The sequence below is a fragment of the Protopterus annectens genome, chromosome 5.part0, assembly GCF_019279795.1.
Source record: "Protopterus annectens isolate FY-2018-M chromosome 5.part0, PAN1.0, whole genome shotgun sequence".
NCBI lineage: Eukaryota > Metazoa > Chordata > Ceratodontiformes > Protopteridae > Protopterus > Protopterus annectens.
The window spans coordinates 1,311,469,771-1,311,482,576 of NC_056735.1; the positions used below are offsets into that span (position 1 = coordinate 1,311,469,771).

Genomic DNA, 12,806 nt, shown 5'->3' on the forward strand with positions numbered 1-12,806 from the left:
GCACAATATGTCACATATGAAAGAAAAAAAGAGCATGCTTTTTCTGTTATGTCCAAGAGTGGTAAAATAATGGAATAGACTAGAAACTGAAAAGGTGTGAAAGGAAACTGGAAAAATGGACAAAATGACAAAATGTAGATATTATTAGGATTGTGATGAAAATAAGCAGGATAAAGTAAATAGATTTTGCACGGCTATTAGTACAGCAATGTGCTGTGTAAGGGAATCAGTACTCCATTGTATAACATGAAAGAATTGACACTCCACTGCAGAGTATGAAAAAATCAGCTCCACAGAGTGGAAGCAATGACTGCACAGAAAAAAAAATACTGCGGATGGAGTAAAACAACTGACCTTATGCTGCACTAATTACTGCAAAAGTATTTGTATATGGTATCACACTTCAGTGAGCTGTGCAAAGGAATGTGCACTCCAGTGTGCTGTACAAAGAAATCTCACTTCAGTGTACCGCATAAAGACATGTGCACTCCAATGTGCAGTGTGAAAGAATCACACTTTAGTGTGCTGTATGAAGAAATGTGCACTCCAATGTGCAGTGTGAAGGAATCACACTTCAGTGTGCTGTATGAAGAAATGTGCACTCCAATGTGCAGTGTGAAGGAATTACACTTCAGTGTGCTGTATGAAGAAATGTGCACTCCAATGTGCAGTGTGAAGGAATCACACTTCAGTGTGCTGTATAAAGAAATGTGCACTCCAATGTGCAGTGTGAAGGAATCACACTTCAGTGTGCTGCATGAAGAAATGTGCACTCCAATGTGCAGTGTGAAAGAATCACACTTCAGTGTGCTGTATGAAGAAATGTGCACTCCAATGTGCAGTGTGAAGGAATCACACTTCAGTGTGCTGTATGAAGAAATGTGCACTCCAATGTGCAGTGTGAAGGAATCACACTTCAGTGTGCTGTATGAAGAAATGTGCACTCCAATGCGCAGTGTGAAGGAATCACACTTCAGTGTGCTGTATGAAGAAATGTGCACTCCAATGTGCAGTGTGAAGGAATCACACTTCAGTGTGCTGTATGAAGAAACATGCACCCCAATGTGCAGTGTGAAGGAATCATAGTTCAGTGCGCTGTGTAAAGGAATGTGCACTCCAGTGTGCAGTGTGAAGGAATCACACTTCAGTGTGCTGTATGAAGAAACGTGCACCCCAATGTGCAGTGTGTAGCAATCTCACCTCAGTGTGCTGTACGAAGAAATGTGCACTCCAATGTGCAGTGTGAAGGAATCACACTTCAGTGTGCTGTATGAAGAAATGTGCACTCCAATGTGCAGTGTGAAGGAATCACACTTCAGTGTGCTGTATGAAGAAATGTGCACTCCAATGTGCAGTGTGAAGGAATCACACTTCAGTGTGCTGTATGAAGAAATGTGCACTCAATGTGCAGTGTGAAGGAATCACACTTCAGTGTGCTGTATGAAGAAATGTGCACTCCAATGTGCAGTGTGAAGGAATCACACTTCAGTGTGCTGTATGAAGAAATGTGCACTCCAATGTGCAGTGTGAAGTAATCACACTTCAGTGTGCTGTATGAAGAAATGTGCACTCCAATGTGCAGCGTGAAGGAATCACACTTCAGTGTGCTGTATGAAGAAACGTGAACCCCAATGTGCAGTGTGTAGCAATCTCACTTCAGTGTGCTGTACGATGAAATGTGCACTCCAATGTGCAGTGTGAAGGAATCATAGTTCAGTGTGCTGTGTAAAGGAATGTGCACTCCAGTGTGCAGTGTGAAGGAATCACACTTCAGTGGGCTGCGTGAAGAAATGTGCACTGTAGTGTGCAGTGTGAAGGAATTTCACTTAATTGTGCAGTGTGAAGGAATCTGCACTCCACTGTATAGTGTGAAGGAATCTGCACTCCAGAATGCTCTGTGAATGAATCAGTGCAATATTGTGCAGCATGAAGGATCAGTGCTGCAATGTGCATTGTAAAGTAATTAGTTTGCTGTCTGTGTAAAAGCATTTTCTTTTCATAAATACATTAATGTATCTCTAATACTAAAAATCCTCATGCATGTCCTAAAAAACAGTACCTACACAGAATGTTTCTTCTTCACAACATATCTCGTTTGTTTTGTGCATTTTACTAAAAAGGAATATTGGAAAGAAACTATACTGATAACTTACTCCTATTCAAATAGCTGTCTGATTATTTCTGTCCATTTCAGTGAATATATGTGCTTATATTCTTGGAAGAATGACAGTGGAGCAGAAATAATTTTACATTCCCTGAATAGTATGATAGCATATAATTTGTACTCTTATTACTAAAGTTTCCAAGAGGTAATCCGCTGTAGCAGAAGGAACTTCTTTCAAACTGAAATGTAGTCATGCTGCCAGAAAACATGGTCTTTCCAAAAGGGGGCAACATTTCAAGGATGTAGCTTTTCCAGTACTTGAAAACAACCCTGCCAGTTTTATTTATTTTCTTGAATACGTAAATTGTATTTTTTGAGTAACTGAAAAACTAGGAAAGCCCTTGAGTGTTGATACCTGAACCTAGCTTTACTCATGCAACAAATAAAAGTCTCTAGGTTCTTTTTGTTGCCTCAAGATGGAACAAAATAGTCTGAGAACTGGAGTTTCCACCAGACTGCAAACTGTAACCTAGTAGCCTATTCAAAATATTTATAAATTCCTTAGTGATTCCTTTGACATTCTTTGTGGAACTGGATACCTTGCATACCCAGCACTGTGGCACAAAGAGAATGAAGCCCTGATGTCTGGTCAGATGAAATTAAATTGACATGTGGCTTGGTACTGGAGGAGCAGTGTGGGTTAGTAGGATTAGGTGATGTTTTGGCACATCTATCACTGGGAAAAGATGGAGGGTATCTACTAAGGGGGGTTGATGTAAAACAGGCTACCATTTCCTGTAGCAGTACAGTAGAAAAGCTTCAGTGGGAGTGACACTGGGTGCAATGTTGAACTTATGTCACACATTCACTCAAGCCAAGTTAGAGTTCCCATCCCCTCCCTATTCAAAAATTCACTCACCCCCAATGGCTCTGCATATGATGCCTCACCTCTCAAATTTGCCTTGATGGAGGGGTGGTGACTTCACCAATGAAGAGTCCATGAGGAACATTTTGACTGTCAGAAGGCTTATGTCAGGATTTGATCTGCTTTTCCAGGAGGAGAATAAAGTGGTCTGTGGGGTTAGGGTTTATGATCCACAGCAGAACAGATCTGAGGTGAAAAAAGAACTGTGACACTCTGGAGGCATAGAAAAATGCCAATATCAAGAATCTGCTGCTGCCAGGCAGACTGAATGTAGGACTGCACAGTGCCTTTTACTCTTTGGTCAACAATGCAGTGTAGTCTGAGTAACAAGGGATCCTCAGAAAGGGTAAGCAATGGCTGCACCAAAAATACTGTGGTTGAAGTATAACAACCAACTTTATGTTGCAGTAAGTACTTCAAGAGTATTTATAGATCTTATACTATGCACATTCTGATACTGCATTGAACATTCTGATTTATGCCATGTACGTTCTGATAATGCTCTGAGTGTTCTGATTTATACCATGTGCATTCTGGTATTGCTCTGAATGTACTAATTTATACCATGTACATTCTGATACTTTTCTGAGCATTCTAATTTATACCATCTACATTCTGATACTGCTCTGAGTGTACTCATTTATACCATGTATGTTTGATACTGCTCTGAGCATACCATGTACATTATAATACTGCTCTGAGAGTTCTGATACTCTCTGAGCCTTCTAATTAATACAGTGTACATTCTGATACTGCTCTGAGCATTCTAATTTATACCCAATGCATTCTAATTTATATCATGTATATTCTGATACTGCTGTGCGCATACTATGTACATTCTGATGCTGCTCTGAACACTCTAATGTAGACCACGTACAATCTGATAGTGTTCTGAGCATTCTGATACTGCTCTGAGTGTGTTAATTTATACCATGTACATTCTGAAACTGTTCTGCACATTCTAATTTATTTCATGTACATTCTGATACTGCTCTGAGCATTTTAATTTATTCAATGTACATTCTAATACTGCTCTCAGCATTCTAATTTATACCACATATGTTCTAATACTGCTCTAAGCATTCTAATTTAGACCCTGTACATTCTGATATTGGTCTGAGCATTGTACTTTATGCAATGTACATTGTAATACGGCTCACAGCATACCATGTGTATTCTGACACTACTCTAATTGATACCACATACATTCTGATACTGCTTTGAGTATTCTAATTTATACCATTTATGTTCTGATACTGCTCTGAGAATTGTAATTTCTACCATGTCCATTATGATACTATTCTAAGCATAACATTTACATTCTGACACTGCTCTGAATTTTCTGATTTATACTACGTACATTCTTAATCTGCTCTGAGTATTGTATTCTGATTTATGCCATGTTTATTCTAATGCAACTTTAAATATTCTTATTTATACCATGTATGTTCTAATACAGTTATGAGCATTCTGATTTATACCATCTACATTCTGATACTACTCTGAGCATTCTAATTTATACCATGAATATTCCAACACTGCTCTGAGTATTCTAATTTATACGATATACATTTTGATACTACCCTGAGCAGTATAATTTATACTATGTACATTCTTTTTTTAACAAAAAAACATTTTTTATTAAATTATCACATATGACATAGGTAATCTTACATTTATATAAATGAAAAACAGAGTGATACCACTTTAGTTGCAAACATCATGCATCACAGACACAGTTGAAACAACTGTAGTTGCAAACATTCTCCATCACTTATAATCTAACTGGTCATTGTCAGTTAATCATTATACAGCTCATCCAAATCCTGCCTTCTTTTAAACCTTGTTCCTTCTCTGCATATATTGTTCCCACAATTCCCGTTTTTTTTCCTATGTAGTTTGCTTCTTCCCTTTTGTAAAGATCCCAGTTCCAGTTGTTTTATCTCTGTTACTATATTCACTACTGCTAGTAAAGTTGGTTTAGACTTTGATTTCCATTTTATAGTAATTGCTTTTTTGGCAGCCACAATAATTAGACTAATCGAGTCTTTGCTATGTCTAGGCAATGCCGATTCTTTATCATAGCTCAAAAAAAATCATCTCTCCAGTCAAGCCAGTCTGCTCACCTAGTATCCCTGACAGAGTGTTCCACAGGGAATCTATAAAGTATGCAGTCTCACTGCCCTCACAAAAAACATGTTCCCAACCATCTCTTTCTTATCTGTTACACCTCCAACATTTGTTATCCACCTGAGGAAAAATTCTTTGGAGTCTACTTGGGGTATAAAATATCTATGTAAACACTTCCAGCCAAAGATCCTAAATCTTCTAGACTTTGTTGCATATTTGGGAGATATACATGTACCCTCCATTGTCTCTTTGTGAATTGCTTATCCAGTCTCTCTTCCCAATCCTTTCTAAGCTTCACTGATTGATTCTTATAGTTATCATGCAATATTTTATATGCTCTACTAATTATTCCTTTCTTATTGGCAGCTTCTGTTCTAGATTCTATTAAAACACAGTGCTGGTCTTTCATTTAAGACCCACCTATTTCTTTCTCTTTGCCTATACTCTGATATCAATCCTTGATAGGGAAGGCAATCTCTAACCTGCAGTCCAAATAAATTCTTGGCATTTTCCCTTTCTATTACTTTTCCCTTTCTAGTTATTTGTTCTCAATATCTTGTTTCCTTTGCCAGTTTTCTCCAATAAATTCCAGCCCCCACTTGCCTATTGTCTGCATCCCTAACAGCAGTCATCCCTATCGGCAGATTCTTTTTTCTCCATTCCTATGTTGGTTTAGTTCTTAAAATACTCCCTGCTATTTTATGAATATAACATTCTGTATGATCATTGTCATTCTCCTTAAGAGTCTGCATTCATAATCTCAGTCTCTTCTTGTTTCTTGAGCTCCCTCCCGTATCATCTCTTTCCCCTTTGAATTATAGTTTTCTGCTTGTGTTATATATAGAAGCCCTAACTGTACTGCTCTAAAATAGCCCCTCAAATTGGGTAATCCTAGTCCACCTTGTTCTATTGGAAGAATCAGCTTATCCCACTTGACCCTTGCCATCTTCCTCTCCCAAGATAATATCCTTCAGCTCTTTTTCAATTGCTAAACACAGCTTTTCCTCTGATTGATAAAAATATGCCTGACCCGGATATAAAATTAAAGGGACTAAAACATATCCATATCCATAAAACAAAGCCTCCAGTTTCTCAATTTTTATATTATCTTCTGTTTAGTCTCTTCCCACATATCCTTAGCTGCCACAACAAAGTAATTTCTGATCCATACTCCTAAATACTTCATTTTATCATGTCCCATAACTATGGATATTGTTGGACCAATTTGTGTGTGGGTACATCATTTACTGCTATCACTTTTGTTTCAGCTTCATTAATTTTGCATCCTGAAAGGATTTGAAACTGTCTTAAAATATTCCATAAAACTGTGATGTCCTTTTCTGGTTTTGTCATGTATAAAATAATATCATCTGTAAATAGAACCAGCTTTTCTTGACTGCCACACCAACTATATACTTGAATTTCTGAGTCCCTTATTTTCATTGCCAGTGGTTCTAAATATAATGCAAATAACAAATGGGAAAGAGGACACCAGTGCCTGGTTCCTCTGCTCAAGCAGAAATTATCAGAGAGGACCAAACCTACTTTAATTTTTACCTCCAATCCCTCGTATATACTCCTAATCAACCTTATAATTGTATCAGGGAAAGCAAATGCTTCCATTGCCTTGTGCAAGAAAGTCCCAGTCTACTTTGTCAAATGCTTTCTCTGCATCAAGTACTACCAATAACAGTGGTATTTTCTTACATTCTGCCTCTTTCTGGATTATCAATGTTCTGTTAATGCTGTCAAATGTTTGCCTCCCCTCTACAAAACCACACTGATCCATATCTATCAATTTTGGTATCACTTTTGCCATTCTTTTAGCCATTATACACATAAACACCTTATAATCATGGTTTAGTATTGAAATGGCCCTGTATGAAGTTGGATGTGTTAGATCTTTACCTCTGTGGGTATTACAGCTACCACTGCTTTCTTCCAGGATGCTGGTACTTCTCTTCCTTTTAAAATACTGTTAAACAAAACCTTCCAGATCTTTATCAGTTTTTTCCCTCCTAGCTACCAAACTTCCACAGGAATACCATCTATTCCTGGGGACTTTCCTGTAGATTCATTATAATAACCATTTTTATCTCATCTCCTCCTATCCTAACTGTTAGTAATTGAGCCTTATCTACCTCTAACCTTGGCATATTTAATTAACTCCATGAACATTTCCATTTTGTACTTTTTCTTGATTTCCATATTTCTCTGCTTTATACAAACTTTCATATAATTTCTGAAATATTTCTAGTACTTCTATAGAATCTCTTGTTATCTTATTTGTTACAGGCTCCCTAAGCTTGGTAACAGCCATTTCCACTTTCTGTTGCCTGAGTAATTGTACTAACAGATTTTGTGCTCTAGAATTATTATCAAAAAACATTTGCTTAACAGCAATCTTTCTAAACTCATGCATATTACCGAGGTAATCCCTTATTTTCTGTTCAGCATTCTGCAGCTGATCCTTTTCTTGTTCTGAGAGATTCACCCTATTTTGCAATACTTTAACAATTTTTAATACTTTAATTTGTCAGTCCTTCTAAATCATTTTATTACTTCTTAACCATACCTTCCTATCCTTTATTTCCACCATAGTATTAAACTCCACTTTAATTTTATCCTACTCCCTACTATATTTTCAGAAGAAAGTTCTATCTTCTGTAATAGCTCCTGAATTATTTTCAAAACCCATTCCTGAAATTCCTCTCTTTTCAACAGATAGGTGGGAAAGCACCAATGTCTCATTTTTAATTCATTACCTTGCATTTTTATTTTAGTTATTATTGGTGCATAATCTGAAATAATTATTGGGTGTATACTATGTATAAAGTGCATTTTATTACTGTGTTTGTGAAAAAAAAGACTTTTAAAGACATTTTGTTTTTATTGCCATTTGCTGCTTATTTTCCGCAGGAAAGAGGCCATGTTTTCTTCTTAGCCAAGGAACAATCTGTCGGCCCCATCATCGGTCCTTCATCTTGCCACAAAAAGAAAATGTTAAGCAAACAGCCTTTGCCATCACAGCATTCTAGTAGTTTGCCTCAGCTCTAGGTGGGTAGCTCTGCAGTGGTCATTAGTTGTACCACTGACCACTCATCTTTTATCCTGGAACCCACTAGGGTAGTACCTACAGTAACTATGGGCCAGGGGTTAGCCACATCCTCTGCCACTATCAGGATTTCCTCAATGGTTAAGGGGATCTACACTTTTTGGTCCTGTGAGAGGAAATAGGGAAGGTTTCCCTGTTTTGTCAGCTTTATTTGGGGTGTAGTTTCAGGAGGGATAAAAGTGCAAGGGACATGGGAGACCAAGGACATATACAAGCACATAAATATAAGAAATGTCTGCAGTGATCAAGGCACTCAACTCTTAATCATCTTTATTCTTCGGGACCTCTTCAAGTTGTTACAGGCAGTGCTACTGTCATGTGGTACATCAACAAGCAAGGGGGGACCAGGTATTACCCTCTCTGCTCACTAACCATGTTAGCTTGGGATATAGCTTTACAACACAATCTCACTCTACAGGCTTTCTACATTCCATTAAAGCAAAATTTTGTGTCAGACAAGCTGAGCAAGACAAGGGCAGACTCTCACAAATGGAAGCTAAATCAGGGGTTCTTCCAAGATTTGATTCATCTGTAGGGAGTTCCTCAAGTAGACCTTTGCCTCTGCTCTGAACAATCAGCTGGCAAAATTCTGCTCTGGGACTCCATGCAAGAAGGCCTGTCAGAAGATGCCTCTTCTTTTCCTTGAATAGGAATGTTCCTGTATACATTTCCATCCTTTCCAGTAATATCCAAGGTATTTCTGAGATTCAGAAGGACTCTCCTAAGATCATTGTAGTGACTCCCTTCTGGCCCAGGCAGCCATAGTTCTCCCTTCTTTTGGAAATGGTCAGGGGCAGTTACCACGAGCTTCCTTGTAGACTGGATCACCTAACACAATAACAGGGGTATTTGATACACCACAACACCAGTCAAGTTGAATTGATGCCTTGATGACAAGGTCTTAGTTCCTTTTAGGCACCTGTTTTCTGAGGACATGCAGCAGGTACTATTGGAGGCAAGAAAACCTGCTACTAGAAAATCATATATTAGCAAATGGAAAATGTTTTCTAGTTGATGCCAACAGCATAACTAGCACCAATACAGGACTAGCTGTTCTGTGGTTTTACAATATTTGTGTGAGTTATAATCCTATGACCTTTCTTATTCCTCTATCTGGGTTAATTTATCGCCTGTTTCAACATGTCTGCCCATAGATCCTACTCTTCCAATGCATTCTCATGTCAAAATGTTTTGAGAGTGGTTTTGCACAAGAGGCCTCCAAGAAAACCAGTGACACCTCCTCGGGGTCTTAGTTTTATGTTAGAAAAGCTAACACTTGCTCCATTTGATCCAGCTAACCTTACTGAATTGAGATTCTCAACCTGGAAAACAATTTCATTGATTCCTCTGACCTCTGCAAGAATAGTATTGCTTCCACCTCACAAAAGTAGTAAGCTAGGGTGATCTACTCATGTATTAAAGCTAGTGCAGCAGTGATCAATATGATGAACCTAGTACAGTAATGTGTAAGTAAACTTATCATGACTATAGATGTTGGAATGATCACTGCTGCAATAGCTGCTCTCCCTCCATCCCCTTGTTTGTTGGTGTGTTGTTTATGCCAGGATGTGGTTATTTATATTTTGTTCTTCCTATCATTGTCCTTTCTGGGCTCAGCCTCCCTCTGTCTGTTGGCAGGAAGGCTCTGAAGGGCTTGGTGTCCAAACTTGTCATTTAGGTAGCTGAGCTCAGCTCATGCTGCCTAATAGTTTGGATGGGTGGAAGGTGCCCTGAAGCTTTGGAAGCTGGCTGGCTGTTATATCCTTGACAGGATAGAACCCATATAACTAACGCTACTGCAGTGGTGACCATTCGAACATGTTATAGGAAGTTTGTTTGCACAAGTGTACCTTCTACTAACAAAACTATAGACATGACCATTCATCGCTGATCACATTCAATAGTGGTTGGTGACTTCAGAGTCAGGAGTAGGGCCACAGAATCTACAGGACCCTTCTTTACTCATGTCTCATTCTCTTCAGTACCTCTCTTCACATTGTTTTGGATACAAAAATCACACAACTCTCTCCCTTATTCATTTGCATCTCATATCCTATCTACACACTTTTTTGCAATTCCTTGTTTCATATCCTGGCTTTCTTCAGCATGGCTATGTCTGCCCACTGTCTACATCTCCTCCTTAAGAGGCATAATGTGTCCCCTACTTTCCATCCTACCAGTCTTACTCTGGCTTCCCAGTCCTTGTCCTCCGTTCTCTTCCAGGCTGAGGGAGAGGCCTTTCCTATGTAATGCTGTGCACTGTTTCTGTCAGAATAACTGAACCGTATTCATTCATGGATTCAATGCATCTTGCTGGAGCTTTCCTACCTGGGCCTCCACTGAAAAGGGGCTTCTGCTTACTCAGATTTTCCCAGTCAACAAATGCAATAAATAACTGCTGTAATATGTGATTTGAGTAGGGCTACCTTTACTTTTTTTTACTTTACTAATTTGTTAACCAGGTATGCCCATTGGACACAAATCTTTCTATTCAGGGTTGACCTTGGAGCACTGTCTGCTTAAGTAACTTGCTGAAAGTCAAACAGCAAACAAATGGGCATGGAAGGACTCAAACTCTGTACCTTAGGCTACACTCAGCAGTTTATTAATAGCTCAGAGCTTTAACCTCTGCTGCAACTGCAAGAACATGCAATTAAAACAACAACTAGCAAGGGTTGCTAGCCATCATTATCTACCCAGAACTAGTTTTATACTTCTGTCCTTCCTCCACTTGTGTTTCTCTTCTACCTTCTAACCTGCAACCCCCCCAGGAAGTTAATTCTCTGTCATTAACCTTATATCTATTCCCTCTGTGCATACACCAAACCTGCCAGTGATGATCCCTTACTTTGTACATTGTACCAGCCCTCTTACACCAGTGAAATGGATTACTGATCACAATAAAACTACATGTCACCACCCTTAATTTCTAGTATGGGACAGTTTTTCATCTTCACTTGAATGCTATCATTTTAACACTGTTCTATCCAGAAATGCACATTACACAAAAAGGAAACCGTTGGCTACAAAGTTAATAATCCAGGTCACTGTAATCACACTACAAAATAGAGCAACACATAAAGCTGACACTGAGAAAGACTGACTTTTACTAAGAAATCAAAAACTAGCATTTGAGATTGTGACAAGGATAGTGAAACCTGTCACACAACCACATCTATAAGTATATTAAATCTGAGATCATTGCATGTTTGGCGTTGGTGAAAAACTTCATTACCTCCAAAGTTCAATAATCTTGTAATAGTAAAGCCACAAGGCTGAACTAGCATGCTTCAGCTAAAAACAACTGGCATCCACTTCTGTACAATCTAGCATCTAAAAACATATGTATCCTCAAACATTTCCCACTCAAGTAGCTTGTTTTATGAATAGCAATAACCACTATAATTAATGTTGTAGCTGCTAACATAGTAAACTCTCAGTTAACCGGCACCCATGGGAGATTGGTAGATGCCGGATAACTATAGTTTCTGGTTGCTTGAGAGCTGCTATTAAAAACAGGCCTAATATTGTACCCTGCCCTATTTATTTGGTTTGGCTTGTTGTTAGGTTGGGGAGGAAAGGAATTTATTCCTATCTTCCTTTTTAAAACTCTAAAAATGTAAGGTATGTTTCTCTGTGTGTGTGTGTGTGTGTGTGTGGGGGGGTCCAACACATGAAAATTGTATTGTATTTCTTCGATTGTTTTTTTTTTCTGGTTACTTGAGTTCCAGTTAACTAAGAGTTCACTGTATAGTGCAGCTATTGCTTTCTTGTGCCAATATTCTTCCTGGTAAAATCAGGCTTCAGACATCATGATTGAAAAAAAATCCTCCTTCACAAGAATATAACTGTTTTTTTACAAATTCAGTGGAAGTCTGTGTGAGCTGTAATTTACTTCTCTCACTGATAGGAAGCCCGCAGGTCACCCCATTTTAAACTCTTCAGTAACAGAGTTACTCATACTTTGATATACTACAAAATTTCATTTTGACTTTAAATTACAAAAAGAAAAAAGATAAGGATGTTGATTTTACTGTACCTGCTCCACAGTACCTGTTATATACCTTGGTCAGTGCAAACAATCAGTGGTACTGTCATACTTCTCAACCTGCAGGCATTGAAAATATGGGCACATGCTCATAAAAAAATTGGCCAAAAATCTGGACAGCTAAGTAGCATTCATTTTTCCAGGTTGTGGGATATCACCACTTAGAAACACAAATTTTTAAAAACAAAATGATGCAAGATATAACTAAAATAATCACATTTAAATCAGATCAAGCTTTGATTACTAACTAGTAAAAAGTAATCAGGTTTAAAAATAAATAAAATCTGCACCCCCCCCCCCCAAAAAAAAATGCCTCCTACCAGGTCTGTAGTACTTTAGAAATGGTTGTTAAGGTCAGTTAGGGGCATCTTGTGAATTGTGCAAGGCTGATGAACCAACTATCTAGGCAGAAATAAATTAACAAGGAGATGCTTTTCAGTCAGTCAGGTAATACATACCATACATAAATAAAATAAGTAAAACT

General features: G+C 38.2%; 1 protein-coding gene across 1 annotated transcript; it reads left to right on the forward strand.

The window, feature by feature from the left end:
• Positions 1 to 390: 390 nt before the first annotated feature.
• Positions 391 to 1,086, forward strand: LOC122802360 (microtubule-associated protein P320-like). The gene has a single exon (XM_044071995.1). It carries the CDS (start codon positions 391 to 393, stop codon positions 1,084 to 1,086), a length of 696 nt encoding a protein of 231 aa, XP_043927930.1.
• The last annotated feature ends 11,720 nt before the right edge of the window (positions 1,087 to 12,806 follow it).

What these genes read in the sequence shown, in the direction of transcription:
- LOC122802360 (XM_044071995.1), top strand. Translation starts at nt 391, where the DNA reads ATGGTATCACACTTCAGTGAGCTGTGCAAAGGAATGTGCACTCCAGTG.